At 37.9% G+C, this 23,117-nt stretch overlaps 1 protein-coding gene across 1 annotated transcript; it reads left to right on the top strand.

Moving 5' to 3' along the window:
• Positions 1-14,265: 14,265 nt before the first annotated feature.
• Positions 14,266-19,985, top strand: LOC145103241 (uncharacterized). The gene is made up of 4 exons (XM_079040803.1): positions 14,266-15,240; positions 15,984-16,943; positions 17,644-18,603; positions 19,415-19,985. Exons 1-4 carry the CDS (start codon positions 14,311-14,313, stop codon positions 19,445-19,447), a joined length of 2,883 nt encoding a protein of 960 aa, XP_078896929.1. The 5' UTR covers positions 14,266-14,310; the 3' UTR covers positions 19,448-19,985.
• Positions 19,986-23,117: the final 3,132 nt, after the last annotated feature.

Below are 23,117 nucleotides of genomic sequence, written 5' to 3'. Positions count from 1 at the left end.
GTAATGATATTTCAAGATGAAGTCACTCACAAGCCCCCGAACGTTTCCGCCGTCTGCTTCGGGGGTGTGACAACTACTTTCAATGTTTTTAGGTGGAGGATACAAGTAAACATAAGAACTCTTGTGATAATATTCAAATGATGTCAAACCATTTCAAACCCTTGCAATTTTTTTCAGAATGATTACTGTTACATTCTAACAAAACATATTCACATATATTTTATATAAATAAGTTTCAACAAACTTAGAATTGGCAATTCCTTCCTAGATCATGTTCCTTGTTTGGTTGTGGGTTTAGGATAGAATTACTTATCAGACTGCTTTTTCTTACTCTTGATTATATTTTAGGAATATGTATGATTATAAAACATATTGATTACCCTTTTCTATCATGTAGAGATCAAGGGAATTTTAAACAAATCTTTTATCACTATTTTACACATACTGACAAATTGCAAAGGTTTTCAGTTCATTACAGAGTAAACAATTAAGCTATAATTGGTATAGTTTGAGAATCACTACACCATTTTACAAAACACTACAGAAACAAGTATATAAATTATAATAGGTATAGTTTATGGAACACTACTCTATTTCATTTATCCAAAGATACACTACTAAAACAATTATTTAAGTATAATTATTTTACATTACAAAGGACACTACTACAAGATAATACATACAATTTCAAGTACAAGAGAACACTACTACACCACACGTAAACTAGTTAATATAGGGTTGTGAGACACTACTTCATTTTACTCATCAGAGTACAAGTCCAAGTCCTATAAGTTATAACAGAGTCTCCTGGAGGGAGAGCGTGAATTTGTGTATAGACCTATACGGGACTGAGAATCCCACACCTGAACTGCTAGCTACAGTTAGGCTGGCAGCCCTGGGGTGACAAATGTCATAACATTCTGACGCCTGAAGAATATCGTAGATGCCACTAGTCATATCAAGCATGGTTATATGAAAGTCACAATCTTATCAACTAAAGTATTAGTTTACATGATTAACACTACTTCAAAGGTTTCATTATAAGTAATGAAACTATAGTACACTACTTTACACTACAGTGCACTACTTTACACTACAACTGGTGGATTCCAGGCATTCATACAAAAGGTTTTTCATACAAACACTACTACTACGATATACTACCTCTCTAAGTACAAGGTACACTAGTACAACATACATATTCAAGAAACATTCATGGCATAGTTTTATTTGTTAATAACACTACAATTTACTAATACAGACTATGGTATTACTACTTCAAAGTACAGTTCACTATTTCAGAATACAGTAACTACATACATTTTAGTCTTAATGTCTAAGACTACATTTTTATTCACTAAAGAAAATAATGGGTTTTCTGGAAGAACACTATAACATTTTCAAGGAACCAAGACAAGTTTTCCATCTCATAAATATACTTATGAACTCACCAACTTAAATGTCGATACACTTTCAAAAACACTTATATTCTTAGGGAACAAGTAGACAGGTACACCCTTAGGATTTTGAGAAGACGGAGCTTTATAGAGTCGCGTATTTTATACATTTTGTTATACACTTTTGATGTTATACAAACTATGTTACGCACAGATGTAAATACTATATTTTATTAATGTAATGGTTGTGTTTGCTTTGATTACTATTATACAATTGTTGTGATACTGTACATGACGTCCTCCACCCCCCGAACGTTTCCGCCGTTCTAGTTTAGGGGTGTGACAGTTGCCCATGATTTGTTATGTTTAGAATGCTAGTTGTCTGCATGACTCTTGCATGTGATAAGTGTTTATATGTTTACCGGGCAGGGCCCGATGACTATCATGTATGCTATTTATCTTTGTGATTATTGCATGTGATGTATGATTATATGTTTATATGTTTATATGTATATTGGGTGGGGCCCAATGCCAAATAGGGTCTGATAACTAACAAATGTGTTTACCGAGCAGGGCTCGATGTCGGGGCGGGGCCCATTATATGTTTTATATGTATGGTGTGTGGTATTTGGGAGAACTCACTAAGTTTTGTGCTTACAGTTTTTAGTTTATGTTTCAGGTACTTCTGGTTCGAAGGGAAAGAGCCCGGGATAATTGTAGTGCATACACTACATCGATCAGCATTTTTATATAACTTTTTTGTACTTGGATGTTATCGATACACTTTGATACACCATGACTTTTATGATGTTGTTTGGATAATGGTTTTAATTAATCTAAAAATTGAAATTTTTAGTCTTAATTTTTGGGAAATTACAACAGTTTTGCTGATGATTCTGAAACAAAATCATCCTAAGAGGGAGGTAATTGTAACGCCCGCAAATTTGGGCTAGACAATTAAGATATAATAAATAATAATTATTCATCGTACAATTTACGAGCGAGAAATAGATGTTTTAAATAAAAGATTGTTTTGGATAAATTATCTTGACGAGGGTTGTAGTATTCATGATGATGATTCTATGGTCATACAGAATGCTCAAATCTGACTTCGTATGAAGAAGTTATGATTGTTTGAAGATTTGCATTCAACCTAATACGAAAAAGTGCGTCATAAAAAGTGAATCGAAGATACGTTGCTTATTAGCCTAAGTAATATAAATAAACGTCATAGTAATCATAAAAGTGAAAGCATATATATAGAGAACACCAAAATCTGACTTCATATGAGGAAGTTATGAGTTTTCAAAGTTTCGGCACATCAATGTGCACATAGAAATCAAAATTTAAATCGGTTGTCTGTTAGCCAAAACAATGTAAACGAGAGTTTAAGATCTCGTGAATAGGAATATGTTGATATAAAGACAGTTGAGAATGGAATTAGTATGAAAAGGTTAGGATTTTTATACGGACTTTAATAGTCTAAGCCTATAAAAACATAAACTTAAAAATAAATTGAGAAATAGCCAATGAAATCTGAAGGAAAGTTGTATATGCATAGATATAAAGAACGTCGAAAATGGAGCTCGTATGAGAACGATATAATTTTAGAAAAAATTAAAAATTTAGCATGCAGGGCACGACACACACACCTGTAACGCCGAATTTTTTCAAAACAAATTTTTTTCAATTAAAATTACTTTTCTCCTTAATACTTTTCATAAAAGTCCCATTTTGTATAAATTACAATACATGAATCTTTTGTTCAATCAATTAATAAGCCAGGATCTTCAAAACAACTGCTTCCTCTGGTGTGTACAATCGAGCCGGTGTCGTCCCGTGATCCGGAGAAAACCTGAAACACATAACACAAAACACTGTAAGAACGAAGCTTAGTGAGTTCCCCAAAATACCACTCTGACACATATTAGCCACTCAAGGCTATAACTCTGTTGACCTTCTGGTCAGTGTGTCTCAGTGGGACCCTCCAATCTCAACTCTCGGTGGGCCCTCTGGCCCTACCTCTAAGGACCCAAAGGTCCTAACTCTAAGAACTCTGAATCACATATCACAATGAATCTCAACACATAAACAACATACAAATACACTGGCACATAATTCTAAAAATACCACATATAACATATATTAGCCACTCGAGGCTATAACTCTATGGGCCCTAACTCTACGGACCCTCTGGTCCTAGCTCTATGGACCTTCCGGTCCTCACTCTGATATACACACATCATAAATCACATAGAAATAATGCAGTGCCACACATCACATAGATATCATATAATATCTCTATCACATAACTCTGTTACCACTCTAGGTAAAGTATAGTGAGAAGACTCACCTGCTACTGTCGATTGAAGAACAGTCCACGCTGCTCTGACTAGCGTCACGAACTCCACCACTGAATCACCGAACCCAATAATCACCAATAACAACCAAAATACTTCTGGAAATCAACTGGTCAACTCTAGGTCAAAGTCAAAGTCCTCTGTCAAAGTCAACCCTCCTGGTTGACCCTACTCGCCGAGTCAACCCATCGACTCGTCGAGTCCCCATGCTCAGAACTTCCCCAAACCACGACTCAACTCGCCGAGTCACCCCGAGACTCGCCGAGTCCCACAACTCTGAGTCCCCTCACACTCAACTCACCGATTCCTCCCTTAACTCACCGATTCTTGGCTCAACCAGAAGAAGGTTAGGACCTCACGACCAGACTCGCCGATTTGAAGAACAGACTCGCCGAGTCCAAGGCTATCTTCAACCAACTCGCCGAGTTGTTCTTCCAACTCACCGAGTTCCTGCCCATCTTCAAGCAACTCGCTGAGTACACCTTTGTGACTCGCCGAGTACCTCTAGATCTTAATCCATACAGAAGCTTTCCAGGCCATGCAAATGATCCAAATCATAGATCTACCCTTCTACAACCCATCCATCACGTAAAGTGGAAAACTTTACGTGAATCCAAGGAGATATAAGCATATAACACTCTAGGGTTAGGGTTTGGGACAAGATGTCTTCACCAATCACTCAAGAACATGGACTTTAATGCACCCTAGACCTTCTCCATTCCAGATCTAAGGTAGCAACCTCAAATCTAACCTCCAACTCAAAACACCACATGCTATCTTTTCCAAAAACCTCAAAATGAAGAATAAAAGCCCAAGCAATGAAATAATACCTCAAAAGGAAACTCCAACAGAAGAGAAATCCGAATCCTAGCAAAGCCCCTTGCTCCAAGCCTCTTAACTCTCTAAGATCTCTTCCAAAATCTCTTCTCCTAGGTTCAAATGCTCTCAAACCACTCACAAACGCTCCCTAGGGTTTTCTGGACTTTAAGAGAGGGTAAAGAGACTGGGGAGAGGGTATAATGTCCTTTATACAGGGCTCATCCTCCGAAATTAGGGTTTTCTCCACACAGCACCAACTCGCTGAGTCCAGCCGCCGACTCGCTGAGTTGGCCACTTAACACGCGACCAGAATCACGACCCTACTCACCGAGTCCACCCATGGACTCGCCGAGTTGCTCTTTCACATTTACACTTTGAACCCTGAATTTGCACTCCTGAACTCGGGATGTTACAATTCTCCCCCACTTAAATTAGGCTTCGTCCTCGAAGCCTGCAACACACAACTCCAGAACTACTCTCGCAATGCACCTCCTGGCACTAACCAGACCAGGTTCCTTCAAACATTGTTACCAAACCCCTATAAGGTCTGACTCCTTCTCACAGTAATCACCAATCGAATCAAGCCAACCATCGGCTTCTTTCTCTGATTACAACCCTTATTAGCCAAATGATCACCTGATGATACTTTCATCACTCCAAATCATAACAATCATTAAGCCCTTACCAAGCTAGACATCACCCTGAACCACCGGATCCTAACCCGGTGCCGACTGCTGGGACTTATCCCACTTCCTTACGAAATCTAACTCTTTTCCTTCCGTGTTGACAGGATAACACACCTTGCAGCCCTTGAGCAACTCCCATGAGCTCTCCATCGAAATCGCATACACATGCTGAGCCTGATCTACATCCTTGGTTTGGAAAAACCCGACACACTGACGATACCATCAGACGTCCCCAGGATAAATTACCACTATAAACATAACCTCCAAATCACAACCATACTTAAATCCAAGGCTCTATTCTTGCATCTCCTTCCGAACTTCTCTAGTTCTAAACCACCGGAGATTCTTCCGCAACCTCAACCGACACCCAACCCGGATGTGCTTCCATACCACTAGCACAGATACAGTGTTCAACCACCATACTCCAAATCATCCATTCTCACTACTGCTTTCACTTCCATGAACCAACACTCCCTCCCGGGGTTACATACCTTTCTCTTTTGTTACCCAAGGAAATCCACTTGTCAACCTTGCCACTACTCCATGTATCACACATGTTCTGGATCTGCTCGTAAGGACTCTCAGGTCCATTCGCTACCTCACCCCAGCAAATGGGGGGTCCGACACCTCCTCCTATACAACAGCTCAAAAGGTGGCATACCAATGCTCGAATGATGGCTATTGTATAGAAAACTCGGCCAAGAGCAAATACGTGTCCCAACTCCCTCCGAATTTAATACACATGCCCGAAGCACGTCCTTGAGCGTCTAAATCGTCCGCTTGCTCTGAAGTGTCCTCAGATATCACCATGACAAACTCTAGCTCATTTCTCATATCCTACTTCGATACTGAGTACCAGTTCAACTTTTGATTCCACAACTGAACCCCCAAAGATCACCTATAACATGATCCAAAATATCTCACTAGCTTCCTCCCCGTGACCACAATCCCGGCCCAGTGACTCACAAGTCACGAAATTCTCTTTTCCTCATATGAAAAATACAATCCAACTGAGGATTGACTCAACTCTAACCCCCAGTTTCGCCCTTGGTTCAACCACCAGGCTCCAAAACTCTATACTAAGGCTGCTCAAGCCTACAACTCTTCTGCATCAAACACTGATAGGGGAACACCCCAACATCACACTCTCTTGCCGTCTAGTGAGTATTACGGCTCCCCGCAATAACACGACGGCCTCTGACTAGTGAGTACTACGGCTCCCCGTAGCACCACAACACCAACTGTCAAGTGGGTACTACGGCTCCCCGTAGTACCACGACTCCCTCTCTCTAACTTGTGAATACTACGGCTCCCCATAGCATCACAAAACCCTCTGATTAGTGAATACTACGGCTCCCCGTAGCTTCAACCCATACTCTCAACTCATCCCGACGCTACACTATGTCCACTCACTCATGCCCGTAGACTATCATAGATAGCTACACACACTTGTCCCACATATGCATCACAGACTCTGGCGGCAACCACTATAACCAAATTACTTTCCTCAGCGGAGATCCATCTTCTAAAATAATCCCTCTTGCTGTCAATACTCGAAGGGATCCCATTGGAACTGTAGATACATGATATACCACTGGTCGTCTCAAACTCAAGGCTCTAAATAACTCCGAAATCGGGACATTATTCCCGGTCACCACGGATCACCATTACGGACATCACGATATCCTACCTCAAACACTACTCTCCTACTCCCAGCACCATACAGATGCAACAATTCATTTCCTCTGAACTCCATAAATAATTCTCCGTTACCCAGTGTGCAACCTCAGTGTACCCAATCACTCAATTAGAAACAAAGAAAGCGCTAACGCTTCAGAATACGCTGGTGATCCTCCGAAATCCTTTTCCCCTACTGCTCAAAATCCACGCAAGAAATACACACACCGGCAAGGGAATTGGCCGCTCGATAATCACCTATCCATCCAAAAAGGGATATATGCAAACCATACTTCGACCCAGAAGTTCTTGACTGCTCGTACCACCATTACGAGTCTTCCCCTTGAAACGGACCTGGTCACCACCAGATTCCTGTATCCAACCCCTAACCTCTCTTGCACAATCTCTGGTTCCCTCAATAAAATACCCGGTTCTCCCCCACTTAGAGATCAAGAAACTTCAAATACCCTAAATCTCCGAAGAAATCTTCAGGGATTCTCATCGTGACTGTTTCTAGCCATTCGAAGCCTCATACCATTCCGATACCGAATACCTCGACTGTCCAGTAAGATCACTGACTCTTAGACTGAAACCATAATTCAACGTACTTCTCGCCCTCGACTACTCCACCCAAGTTCCATTACTTGAATCCTCACAAGAACTGGGACTCCACTCCCATACTCAATATCCATCATAGGCAGAAGAGCCGCCTCCCTGATATACTCAACTGGATTGCCCACTGATACTGCTACCACATGCCCTACTATACTCAAATAGGGTGTGACGTGGTCCTTGACCACCTCAGTCCCAACCGACTACATGCTTACGATATATCCTTACCTCGCGGCAGACATGCTGCCTGATACACTGGAGGAAAATCGAAATAAATTTCAATCCACAGGGTTTTACTCCTAAACCCCCAAACCGAAATCTCACACCTCTTATGTTTCTCACTAGAAACGGAAATAGCACCACTTAAATCACAGAAGGTGACATCTCTTCTATCGGCTGGTTGCTCAACTCAGGCTGTAATCCTCTATAATTGCCATCTCTACTCCTTCCTGAGTCTTGCGACTCCAATTGGCATCTCATCAACAATCCCTCGGGGATAACTCGATTTCCTCATTAAGGGATACTTCACTAAAACTCGTCCATCATGGCCCTCTAGCCCCATACTCTTTCACCTCCGATCTCGGTCTAACCAATCACCACGGGTAACTGGTAGAACCAATAACACTAACTGTCATGGGTCATGGTACTCGAACCACGACATCACCTCTCGATCTGATGCAAATCATGGTATTCAAACCATGGAATCACCTCTCAATCAGCTACCAATCATGGAACCTGATCCATGACATCACTCCCCAATCTGCTCCGATGTATGGTACTTGAACCATAACATCACTCCTTAGTCTGCCACTTAGAACCTTCAAAATACTCCCTGTATCGAGTATGGGTCCTCTGCTTTCGGTAATACGGGCCCATACTACCTGCCACATCTACCCATACTTTCCACACGGACCATTGTAGAGTCCCTAGGTAGCTGCTCAACTTTCTCGTTCACTAATTCTGCCACGCGTGCTTACTCCTCAGCGAAATGCTCTACTCCGCCAGCGTACTCATCTGGCTAAGGTCACTCCCACTTCTCCGCCATCAGCTGCTAAAGAGCCCCTAATGATGCTAGCCATCTACCTCCTGAATATCGTCATATTCACTTGGTAGATGACTCCCATCATCGAGAGTTCCACAAAGCATGAAGCAAGCAGCATTCGGGCATCGAAGAATACATAGAACTCACCCTGGGTGATGACTCCGCCTACTCTGCTCATTCTCAAAAGCACCATTGAACTCTGCAACTCTACCCCTCGAGGGTTCTAACTATTCTTTCAATAAGCACCACAATACTCATCTAGGCGTCTCTCCTAGGTTACTCCCCTAAGAGGATTCCAACTGAATACTCTCACTCATACTCAAAAGCACAACACATATAACAGCAACTCTTAGGCTAAGGCATCAAAAATCAGGCCACTCTAGTCCTAAGATATGAAATACCTATCCTGCCTCTAGCATGCATAATATTTCATAAAATGTATCATAAATATCTCATAACACAAAAGTAAGGGTATTTTGGGAAATCACCGTTCGGGCTCTGGCTGATTGTACACACTGCTCTTTCTTGCTGTCTCTTTGAACTCTTATTCACTTTTAGAATTTCATTTCTTTGAAAACTTTTCTTACTTCCTCAGTTTGAGTTCAGATTTACCCGAAGGTGCATCCGAATCCCTCAAACCAAGGCTCTGATACCAACTTGTAACGTCGAAATTTTTCAAAACAATTTTTTTTTCAATTAAAATTACTTTTCTCCTTAATACTTTTCATAAAAATCTCATTTTGTATAAATTACAATACATGACTCTTTTGTTCAATCAATTAATAAACCAGGATCTTCAAAACAACCGCTTCCTCTGGTGTGTACAATCGAGTCGGTGCCGTCCCGTGATCCGGAGAAAACCTGAAACACATAACACAAAACACTGTAAGCACGAAGCTTAGTGAGTTCCCCAAAATACCACTCTAACACATATTAGCCACTCAAGGATATAACTCTGTTGACCTTCTGGTCAGTGTGTCTCAGTGGGACCCTCCAGTCCCAACTCTCGTTGGGCCCTCAGGCCCTAACTCTAAGGATCCAAAGGTTCTAACTCTGAGAACTCTGAATCACATATCATAATGAATCTCAACACATAAACAACATACAAATACAATGGCACATAATATTAGCCACTCGAGGCTATAACTCTATGGGCCATTGGGCCCTAACTCTACGGACACTCTGGTCCTAGCTCTGTGGACCTTCCGGTCCTCACTCTGATATACACACAGCATAAATCACATAGAAATAATGCAGTGCCACACATCACATAGATAGCATATAATATCTCTATCACATAACTCTGTTACCACTCTAGGTAAAGTATAGTGAGAAGACTCACCTGCTACTGCCAATTGAAGAACAGTCCACGCTGCTCTGACCAGCGTCACGAACTCCACCACTGAATCACCGAAACCAATAATCACAAATAACAACCAAAATACTCCTGGAAGTCAACTGGTCAACTCTTGGTCAAAGTCCTCAGTCAAAGTCAACCTTCCTAGTTGACCCTACTCGCCGAGTCAACCCGTCGACTTGTCGAGTCCCCATGCTCAGAACTTCCCCAAACCATGACTCAACTCGCCGAGTCACCCCGAGACTCGCCGAGTCCCACAACTCTAATTCCCCTCGCATTCAACTCACCGAGTTCTCCCTTGACTCACCGATTCACGGCTCAACCAGAAGAAGGTTAGGACCTCACGACCAGACTCGCCGAGTCCAAGGCTATCTTCAACCAACTCGCCGAGTTGTTCTTCCAACTCGCCGAGTTCCTGCCCATCTTCAAGCAACTCGCCGAGTACACCTTCGTGACTCGCCGAGTACCTCTAGATCTTAATCCATACAGAAGCTTTCCAGGCCATGCAAATGATCCAAACCATAGATCTACCCTTCTACAACCCATCCATCACGTAAAGTGGCAAACTTTACGTGAATCCAAGGAGATATAAGCATATAAAACTCTAGGGTTAGGGTTTGGGATAAGATGGCTTCACCAATCACTCAAGAACAGAGACTTTAATGCACTCTAGACCTTCTCCATTCCAGATCTGAGGTAACAACCTCAGATCTAACCTCCAACTCAAAACACCACATGCTATCTTTTCCAAAAACCTCAAAATGAAGAATAAAAGCCCAAGCAACGAAATAATACCTCAAAAGGAAACTCCAACAGAAGAGAAATCTGAATCCTTGCAAAGCCCCTTGCTCCAAGCCTTTTAACTCTCCAAGATCTCTTCCAAAATCTCTTCTCCAAGGTTCAAATGCTCTCAAACCACTCACAAACGCTCTCTAGGGTTTTCTGGACTTCAAGAGAGGGTAAAGAGGCTAGGGAGAGGGTATAATGTCCTTTATATAGGGTTCATCCTCCAAAATTAGGGTTTTCTCCACACAACACCAACTCGCCGAGTCCAGCCGCCGACTCGCCGAGTTGGCCACTTAACACGCGACCAGAATCGCGACCCTACTCGCCGAGTCCACCCATGGACTCGCCGAGCTGCTCTTTCACATTTACACTTTGAACCCTGAATTTGCACTCCTGAACTCGGGATGTTACAACACCTTTTCGACATGTGTCACAAATCCGGAGGAGAAGCATAGAACGTGGGAGCGACACACACCTTATATAGGTGTGACACAATCATAAAAAATGTCTATAAATAGAAACAACCTCTTCACTTCTTCCTCACATCTTCAGAACCATTCTCTCTGAAAATTTCTTCCTTGAGTCTAAATTTTATTTAGATCTTAAGTTTTTGGTGAAGCCCTAGGCATTACAGATTCTGGCAAATAGAAGCTTTCGGGTCGGAGTTCTACCTGCGAACTTTCTGGACTTTTGTTAGGAAACTTTGTAAATTAAGCTACACCTATTTTGCTTTAAGTGTAACTGATATTTATTTTCATAATCGTTATTATGAACCTATAAATAAGATTATCAGTGATTCCATATCATAATATTGATTGATCTACTTATGGGGGTAATGTCTAGGCTAGATTTAATGAGGTATTTAAAGTGAGATTTCCAAATAGTATACTATGTGTAACAAACAGACCCTACATCTGATATGATCATACCTGGTTATTCCTTATCAGCTATAGATCACTATTCATTAGGATTACTAAGGAATCTAGACTATCATTATTATAGTTACAAAAATTATGAAACGTTAACTAAGACTTAGTGATAATCATATCTAGGCCTTTCAAAAGAAAAAAACTAAGGTGTTAGGCGAAGCTTTACCCTAATCAAGTCATCCAGTTTAACAAGTGACTGAATAGTTTTTTCATTTTAAACATAGATACAAAGTATCTAAATGCTATATGTGCCTATTATCTGTGTTCTTGATATATGTGTTAGGTGCAACAATATGAAATGTTGGTGTAGTTATTTTATCATATTTAAATTGTATTGGGTATTGAAGGGTTGTGCGAAATAAAAATGAGAGGTTATGACCATAATACTATCGTGTTGTTGTGCTGAGTCATCTAGGGAGTATAGGTAACGACCACCGACTATTCTAGAAATTCATTTGGAACACTGTCAGACTCCATCCCCTACAAGGCTGCCTTATTAACACATGTTGCTAACAGAATCCCCGAAGCAGTATTGTCTACTCTTTGCTTACAAAGATCCCTTGGGATAGGTCCCTCAAGATCATCATTTTAGGATCAGGAAATGAAGATAGCATGAAAGGGTAATCAGGTTATTTGATTGATGTGAAATATATATTTTAAAGATTATAATATTGTAGGTTGAAAACTATATGTGCTCACCAGACTCCTAAGCCTGACCCACTCAGTTCCTTTGTATCACAGGTAGCGATGTGAAGATACAAGAAGATTGATGTTTGAATCTGCCGAGAAATATGAGGAGTTTTAGGTCATTAAATAAATTGATGTAAGGCCTATAAAGACTAATTTATGCTTATGTTTCTGTATCGATTATGAATGACATCCCAAGTTTTAAAAATATTAATGAAAACCATTTCTTCATAAATTCATTGATATTATTATTATCTCATATTAATAATGTTTTGAGACAAATTCTGCACAAATAAAAGAATACTCTATTTTAAATAAGTATAAAGAATTTTTTTTAATTAACCTTAAAACTAGAAATGTCACATTAGGTGTCCTAACTTTATTAGTCCGAGCATTTCTCATATATAAGGATATTTTGTTAGTAATAGAGAGTATCTTTTGAGAGACGTCTAACGTCATTATAATTGTATGTCTTTTACTCTCTAATTGACTAATTGAAAACCAGATCTTATTTAAAAGATAAGATCCTACAATTCTGCCAGCACAAACTCTCGTTCTTGAAAAAATATGCAAAAATATTAAACAACTTTTAAAAGATAAAAAATCTACCAAAATATTTAACATATACACATCGTGCTAATTTATTTTAAAGAAAATAAGAAGTTAAATATACCAATGGCATACAAAAAAACTACTATTAAAATTATAATACATAAAAAAAATAACATTCTTAAAGGAATGTGACACATGGTTCATCTATGTAGGGATATTCGTTTGGTGGATCTGTTTGAACCGATCCGATCAAGTGAATCCAAATTGATTTCGGTTTTCAAACCGTAGATCAAATAATCTAATCTAAATTTAAATCCGATCCAATCCAACCAAATAGTATTTCGGTTGGATCAGTTTTTACAATTTGGTTTTCAAGAATCAAGACATTTTAATAAATATATAACTTTAGTACTAACCTACTTTATAATCGAAACCAAAGAAAATTATTTAATTAGTTGTGAATTAAATTTTATAAACAAATACCAATCAAATATATTATAGTTTACCATTTTATAGACAAACTTTTGATAAGAAATACATATTAAAATATTATAAAAGATGAAAACTTTTAATCTACTAAAAATAATTTAGCAAATTTATAAATAATTAAAGATATATATTAAAAATAACAAAATAATAAATGTTATTCGGTTTTTTTGGACTATTCGTTTTCAATTATCAACTAAAACCAATTTAAAATCCAAAATAATAATTCGGTTTTGCTAAAAACCAATCCAAACATCTAAATATGCGAACCAAATAATCTCATCTAAATTGTCAAATTGGACAATTCGATTTTATTCAAATAATAAAAAACCCTAAACATATGCACAAGTTAACCTGAAAAAAATCATTTGGTCACAAATTCCATAAAATTCATCAACATATGTTCATTTAGAGCAGCAAATTGTTATAAATAATGAGCAATTAACCAAAAATATGAATTGAAATAATGATATAAAGGAACACCAAAGGCCATGATTATTGAATAAAGAACAAATGTGCTTTTCCAAATTTGAATAAAAAGTACACATACTTGTGTGCTTTGTCTTTCAAAAACAGAACCATTTCAACATATACATTTTTTTTCAAAAAACAAATCATTCTTTTTTCAAAATGTTATAAATAATCTTTGTTAATTACCCCTAAATTTTAATTTCTTGTAAAATATTCTCACTTTATAACTATAATATATAGGTTCCAGTCGACAGTTTTATAATATTTTTTTAGAAACATAAATGATAACATGTGAAGTAGTTGGATTTAGTTTTTAAGCCACTTGGTTCAAGTCAACAACTTTATGATATTCTAGAAAAACCTAAGGGGGATCTAATTTCTATAAGCAAACTCAGATCCGTTTATTGCACATAGCCATTACCATACCAAATCACCAATATCCAAAAACAATGTCTTCTTCAGGGGTTAACCTACAAAGTTTTTTAATTCCACTGAAGGAGATCAAGTTGGCAACGGCAGATTTCAGTCATGAAACTCAGATCGGAAATGGTAGACTTAGTATGATCTACAAAGGTCAGCTCTCAAAACGTTGGGAAAACCGCATTGTTGCAATCAAACGAATTAAAAAGGGTAGTAAACAAGGAGAGCAAGAGTTTCATAACGAGCTCCAAATGATTTCTATGTTTCACCATCAAAGTATCATCCCTTTCGTTGGTTACTGTGATGAAAGCAGTGAGATCATTATTGTTTATGAACATGTTGTCAGTGGTAGCCTTGATCATTGTCTTAAAGACGAGATTAACAGGCGTTGCATAACATGGGCACAACGCCTGAAGATTTGCATAGGGGCAGCAAGAGGACTTGGGTATCTTCACTCGGGTATAGGTGAAGGCATCCCAGTAATTCACAGAGCTGTGAAGAGCTCAAATATATTACTAGATGACAATTTGGAAGCAAAAATTTGTGGTTTTGGTTTGTCACAATTTAGCAACATAAAACAGCGAAATACTCGAAACAATGCAAAGGCTTCGGGTACCAGGTTTTACATGGATCCCATTAACCATGGAAGTGGTGTAGTCAAGATCGAATCAGATGTTTATTCATTTGGGGTCGTATTGTTTGAAATGTTGAGTGGGATGTTGGCTGATTCTACAAGGAGCATCGATGATCATAAGCCACAAACTCTGCTTAATCTTGTTCGACGCTACTATGATGATGGGGTGGAGAAGATAACTGATCCGTGTATAATAAATCAGATCAATAGTCAATCTTTTCAGATGTTTAAAGAAGTAGCATATAAGTGTATCAGTTTCATAGTGGAGGATCGCCCTACGATGGATGTGATAATCAAGAAACTTGAGGAAGCATTAGATGTTCAAGTAAGTTTTATTTTTTTATTTTTTATTTTTTATTTTTTTTCATTTGAATAACTTAAAGGAAATTTAGTTTATACGCAAAAATGATAACTACCGTTGACAATACAACATGATAAATTGCTTTATAATTTTAGTTTTATCTTTTCATTTTTTTTTTTTTTTTCTGGATGCATTTTGAACGACGGTCATGTTTTGTCATGTTAGCTAGCTGTCACTCCTTTTAAGTATAAAACCCATAATTTAATGCAGCAGCTCAACAGAAAGACCAAAAAATAATAGCTCATTTGTTATAATATTTGTTTTTGGGCATCTACACTATCTATATGTGACGGTATCTCACATTAGTGTCATAAGGTCATATATATATATATATATATATATATATATATATATATATATATATATATATATATATATATATATATATAGAGAGAGAGAGAGAGAGAGAGAGAGAGAGAGAGAGAACATAACCGATTTTTTAACAAAATTTTATTTTCAAAGAAACTGAAAAAACCAAACTGATTATAACCGAAACCAGTTTTTCAAAAATCGTTTTTTTTTTTTTTTTTCTTTTAAACCAGTTATTTTAACTGGAATTGGTTTAAAACCGGTGTTTGTCGACCTCTAACTCAGACCATTCCATTTAACTATGCATTATTTAACTATGCATTGTGAATCTGTGATGCTTTAAACCATGGCAAAATAAATAGGCTCTTGAGCAAAGTCGTTTATGTTTATTTTCACAGAACCATGGAGCTACTTCAACCACTATCGTTCAAAGCTACCCATATCAAAATTTAGAACGTTTTCTAATTCCACTAACGGCGATCAACTTGGCCACTAATGAACTAAGTAAAGAAACTCGAATCGGAGATGATGGAAATGGTTCGGTCTACAAAGGAATACTCTCTGAACGATGGAAAAATCTCACAGCGGCCTTTAAACGCTTTAATCCCAATCGTTACCAAGCAGCACATAAATTTCATAATGAGATTGGGATGATGTCCAGCTTCGATCATGAAAACATCATCCCTTTCATAGGCTATTGTAATGAAGGGAATGAGATGATTATAGTTTCTGAATACGCTGAAAACAGTACCCTTGCTCATCATCTTTATCTCTACCAAAGGAGTCGTTTCATAACATGGGAACAACGCCTTAAGATTTGCAGAGGAGCAGCTAGAGGACTCAAGTATCTTCATTCAGGTCTTGGGGAGTACAACAGAGTGATACATAGAGACTTCAATAGTGCACACATATTGTTAGATAGCAATATGGAAGCAAAAATTTGTGGTTTTGAATGGTCAATATCAGTCGACCGAAATCAACGACAAGTCACTGAACTTGCTGCGGTTAACACAAATTCAGTTTACTTGGATCCCATTTACAGTGAAAGTGGCATCGTTAAGACAGAATTAGACGTTTACTCATTTGGGATTGTACTTTTTGAAGTGTTGTGTGGGATGTTGGCTTATAGTAAAAGGAGGATTGGTGATGATCAACCACAAACACTCCTAAATTTGGTCAGACGCTACTACAATGAAGGACAGGATAACTTAATTGATCCTCAAATAAGAGGTGAAATTAATACTCATTCTTTTCATGTGATTAAAGAAATTGCATATCGATGCATTAGTTTGAACCTAAAGGACCGCCCCACAATGAACACGATCATCAAGAGCATTGAAGAAGCACTAGATATTCAAGTAAGTTTTTTTCATTCAATTTTCTTTAGGAAAACCAGTTTTATATGTAATCAAGGAAAAACATTTTGTGTCATACCACATTATAATTTGTTTTAATTTTGTCAAATGCAGCCTATAAAGAACATTATAATTTGTTTTATATGCGACCATTCATAATGCATGCATTGAGCTTAATAGAGTTTAGGATTGAACGCTATAGAATTTGATGGATTGCCACATTATTATTCCACTTTTCAAACAACTTTACTGTTTTTTTTTCTAATAAAACAATGAACATTACAAAAGTTCAACGTAACATATTTTAAAAAAATCATTAACTTGTTAATCATTTTATATTAAAAAAATTTTATTTTTCCTGTGAACTTCAACTATGGTTGAGTTCAATACATTGAATGTCAATTGGGTATTTCAACTCACTCAACCATTTCATTATACTATGCATCGTGGATACTCTAAGAAACATACACAATTTTTTTCACCTAGTCTAAAGTTTGTAACCATTCGGTTTGAATTGTTTAATTCGTACATATTTATATATATATATATATAAACAAGGTTACATAATGACCATATTTTATAGAAAGAATGAAGCATGTAGGATTTAATTTTTGAAAGGTTCTGTTCGTGTATATTGTTCATGTAGGGAAACTTATAATGGCACACCATCTCTAAGCAAATTCAGGTTTATTTATTTTCACAGAACCACGGAGCAGTTTCTACAATTACCCAACCCTACCAACAATCTCAAAACCTAGAAAGATATCTAATTCCACTGAAGGAGATCACTTTAGCAACCGCATGCTTCAGCTCTAAAACTCGGATCGGAGATGGTGGATTTGGTGTCGTTTATAGAGGACAACTCTCTGAGCATTGGAAAAACTTCATAGTTGCCATCAAACGCCTTGATCCTCAAGGTCATCAAGGAAAGAATGAGTTCCTTACCGAACTTAACTTGATTTCCAAGTTCCATCATCAAAATATCATCCCTTTCATCGGTTATTGTGATGAAGCCAATGAGATGATCATAGTTTACGAGTATGCTAACAATCGAAGCCTTGATTATCATCTCCAAGACCCGAATAAAAGGCATTGCCTAACATGGGTACAACGCCTCAAGATTTGCTTAGGGGCAGCAAAAGGGCTCAACTACCTTCACTCGGGGTTAGGTGAGGACAACAGAGTAATACACAGAGATATCAAGAGCGGAAACATATTGTTAGATGAAAATATGGAAGCCAAAATTTGTGATTTTGGTTTGTCGAAAGAAAGCACGAGAAATCAACAACGTAGTCATCTATATACAAATGTTGCAGGCACCAACTTCTACATGGATCCCATTTACCATGAGAGTGGCATCCTCCGTAAAGAGTCAGATGTTTACTCATTTGGCGTGGTGATGTTTGAATTGTTGAGTGGGATGTTGGCTTTTTACAGAAAGAGCTTTGGGGATGGTAAACCACAACATCTAATAAGTTTGGTCAGACGCTACTATAAGAATGGGCTCGAAAAATTAATTGATCCATTTATAAGAGATGAAATTGATAGTCGTTGCTTTTATACGTTTAAAGAACTTGCATTTCAGTGCATAAGTCACAAATCGGAGGAACGCCCTACAATGGAAACAATCATAGAAAGGATTGAGGATGCACTGGATTTTCAAGTAAGTCTTTCTGTTTAATTGCTTCAAAAAAATTCTGTTTTCAAACACACAAATGAAAATTAGCATGGATTATACAGTAAAATGAATCACTCTATTTGTTCTTGTAGTAAGTTTCAAAATGTTGTTCTTTTCTAATTGGATTTAAAAACTTGTCCTAGTTTTTATTGTCTTTCAAAAATGGAATTATATGTCGAAAAAAAAAAAATCATTTTTGACATTTTTATTAATTTATTATTTTATAATCTTATTGTATTCTGAATTATTTACATAGTCATTAGATGGTTAACATAGAAATATATATAAATCATTATAAACAACTCATATAATTACAAATATCTATCGGAGAACTCTAAAATAAGACCATTATTTAATTTAAGAATCATTCCATTTTCTATTGCTATTTTCTTATACTTCTTACTAATAAGCGAGTGTACATGTTTTCTAAAACAACGAATTCATTCAAGGCTATATATGTTATCGTAACTAGGAATTAAAATTGAGAGATACAACTAACAATAGTTATATCATATCATAATTACAACTAGAAAACTTAAAATCGTGGTGATGGTGGTTGTAAAAAAAATAACGATAAAGGTCGTACTGAATCGGTCAAATTGTAAATAATTTTTTGTGTCCGCCCCATTCTTTCATAAACCAAAGAAGGAAGTTTGCTTTAATTTGCCTCCAGCCAATATGTCTATATGCGAAAAGAAGAAAAATGAAATTGGGTATCAAGGTGTCAAAATTAAGAAAAATTAAAAAACAAATTTAACAAATAAGAGGCTGTAATATTTTGTTCTTGTTATTTCAGGAACTTAAGAGGTGTAAAAAGAGGAAAACTTGAGAACTTGCTATTGTGGTTGCCTGGTTGGCAGGGTGTGTATTTGTATATTATCTATAGTGGTTTGTTTATTATTGGTGATGCATTTACCCACTACAAATAGGATTTAATTATGTAATTAATTGTAACCCTTCCCCTAAACATAAAGCTTATAGTTTTTTTTTTTTTTAACCGGCAAATAGAGGGTAACCCGACCCGATGGATCAAGAATGCCTGACGGGCCCCTAAACATAAAGCTTATAGTTAGTATCAATATCTTTGTAGTTACCAAATGACTTCTAGTCCAGCGGTATCCGGTGTTGTCATCCTTCCTTGAGGTTGAGGTTTCAAGTCTGATAGTTAACATATGTGGAATTAATGAGTAGTTTATGAATAAAGTAGATTTGACGTTATATTTGACCAAGATTATTTTCAATTAATTGTTCTTAATTCTGCATATTGATATTTATTAGACTAGCCGATTATATTGTGATAACTTGTAATATTTGTATATTAGAGGTGGTCAAGTGTTAATATTGTAAACTATTTATATTCATGTGAATGAAAGGGAAATCATTTTTGGTGGTATCATCTTCTCTCTCAACTCTAGCAGCCGACTTCTTCAACCCTAGTTGTAGATCATAATCTTGTCCCTCTCATTTCTTCTTCTTCATCAGATCTTGTCTATTGCAATGGCAACTCCTCTACATCATGCTGTTACGGTAACCAATATCAGAAACTACATTCCTGTTACTCTTGAAATTGAAAACGATAAATATACATCTTAGGTTGAACTATTCAAAATCCATTGTCATGCTTTCCAAGTGCTCGATCATATTCTACCACCTGCTATAGTCGATCCCTCCTCTGCCAGCGACAAAGATTCTACTACCAAGTCCAAGGATTAGTGGCCACATCTAGATGCAACTGTTATGCAATGGATATATGGGACAATCTCTAAGCATCTATTCATCACTATTCTCACTCCTGGAACAACAGTCGTTGATGCCTGGAAAGTAATAAAACCTATTTTTATTGATAGTAAACTAGTCAGTGCTTTATACATTCAACAAAAATTCACCAACACAAAGCTTGAAAATTTTGCGAATATAGTTGTCTACTGTCAAGAAATCAAGAACATATCAAACCAAACTCACCAATATGGATGCTTCAGTTAATAATCAATTTCTGGTGTTGATAGCATTGCTACAATCCTTCAAGAATCAACATCGCTTTCCGACTTTTATTCTACCCGATCAAAATTATGCCTTGAAGAAACCAGAAAATCTCTACAAACACCCACCGACGTCTCCCTTATTGTTTAATTGGTCACTACTGCCACACCGCCATCAGCCAATTTTGTGACATCTGCCCTAATCTGGCACTCAACAACCTCGGTCTTTGGTCAAAGGCGCCTCAGAAGGTTTCTATCGTGACAAGGGGCGGGTGCAGAAAGGGATATGGACTTGGTCGTGGACGTGGATTATATACTCAACAGTAGAAGCCTCCATGGATAACCTTGAATGGAACCACTTGGAACTCTCTGCAAGTTCCATACCCCACAGCTCCTCCTTATTGTTAATTTTGCCCACCAACAATCGATATTTTAGGACCATCTCCAACACATGTTTATGTTGCCTCCGAATCTTCGTACACTTCAACTAATATCAATCAAGCCATGCACACGATGAGACTGAATTCGGATCCCAATTGGTATTTAGAAACAAGCGCCATGAATCACATGACAAATATGATAGGTGAAATCTCAACTTATGTCAATAATAGTGGACCAGCCCATATTGTTATTGGTAATGGTTAATGTTGTGACATCTCATTGGATCTTCGGGTTTTGAGTCTTGGATCTGGATCGGATGGCATATGCGTATTCCTGAATTGGTACCTAGCAAGAAATACAAAAGATCATTTGAGTTGCTCTAGGGCCGAAGCTTAGAAACAAGCTCCACCAATCAAGTCAGATCGGTGAAGATGATGAACGGGTTTATCCTAGTTGGAGAGAACCACTTTCAGGTGTGGGTTATATGTCTAACCATGGCGCATGTGTAGAGGTTGAGAGAGAAAGGAGGACCATTCTAGGTTTTTTTAGGAGAGAGAAGATCCCTTTAAAAGGTGGGGGGACATGTTCTATTTATAAGGGACTGTTAGGTCAGAAGGTAATTATGTCTTTTCTTATTGTAATTAGGTCAAATGGAGATTAGGTCAGGCCTTGGGCCCATCCAGTTCAGGCCTAGCTAGCAGGAAGCTGGGCCAGGTCTCCAAGGATCATCAGGCGAACGCTTGAGGTCGCCAGACAAAGCTGTTGCTCCAGATCTCGAGGTTTGGGCCATGCTAAATGGGCCATGCCTTAACAGTTAACACATACCGATTCATGGCTCTGGACACACTATACTTCAACCTCCCTTCCCCCCTCTCAAACTCTCATGTAACGTCCCAAAAATTAAGAGTAAAATTTTCATTTTTAGAACAGTAAACCATACAAGTGAGTTGTTCCAAAACCAATCAAAGTGATTACATCATTTAAATCATCATAGTACAAATCATAAGTAGTCAATGCGGAAACCCTGGGGTATGCAATACAGTCATGACGGACCCTTCCCTTTAGAACCGGAAGTACCTGAAACAATAAACATAAAACCGTAAGCACAAAGCTTAGTGAGTTCCCCAAAATACCACATACCATACATATAATAGAGATCGATACATGCTAAACATAGTCTTACAATTTCCATTATGAAATGAGCCGCATCATGGTCTTTCTTTACCGAGTTGAGGGCCAAAACCTAGGTCCTACAAACTGTAACGCTTGTTTCAGGTATCATTTATTTCTATAACATTTTAGGGTTCTGGACTGGGACTCGACAAGTTGGGAGCTCCAACTCGTCGAGTAGGGATCACTATGGACGCGGGTTGAAGGGTCTACTCGACGAGTTGGAAGGCCCTAACTCGACAAGTAGACACTGGAAAGGAAAACCCTAATTTTTTGGGTTTTGCACCATATATAAATAACTTATGGCTCATTTGTGGCCTCCCTCATCGTCTTTCCAGCCCAGAGAAACCCTAGTTCGAGCCTTATATCTTCTTGTGTGTGTGTGTGTGATCTTTGAGAGTGACTTTTGGTGCTCATTTGAAAGGAACTAGAAGCTTGAAGAGGATAGATTGAGTAGAAGGCAGTAGATCCAGGATTTCCGCCAGTGTTGCAGCTACATTGAGGTATAAAGTCGAAAACTTGGCCTTTTATTGCTTAGAACTTCTTCTATGAAAGTTTATGGAAATCATTAGCCTAGTTTGGGATTACTCTTCGGTTTGAGCATGATATGAATATCTGCCTCGGATCTGGATATCTCAGGGCCTTTGTGGACTTAAAGTTGCCAACTTTATCAAGTCTTGGCCCTCATTCATACTCTAAGATCCTTGATAAGCTTGTTTAAGCATTTTATCCCTTGGATGCCTTGCATGCATGTAAAGTTATTAACTTTACGTGTTATCTTAACCCTAGGTTATTGGATATGTAGTTTAAGGCTTTAAATTCAACTAAAAACGGCTGAATAGGTTAATACTGGGAAAACTCGACGAGTTGGATCGAGTTACCATGTTTTCTAGATACTGAGTGAACTCGACGAGTTAATGAGACAACTCGGTGAGTTGGCTAGGGTTTTTCCCGGTTTTCTGAACACTG

The sequence above is a fragment of the Lactuca serriola genome, chromosome 1 (genome assembly GCF_051521515.1).
Source record: "Lactuca serriola cultivar US96UC23 chromosome 1, Lser_US96UC23_V15, whole genome shotgun sequence".
Lineage (NCBI taxonomy): Eukaryota > Viridiplantae > Streptophyta > Magnoliopsida > Asterales > Asteraceae > Lactuca > Lactuca serriola.
Note: the sequence above shows the minus strand (reverse complement) of the source record. Positions and strands in the feature narration are given on the sequence as shown.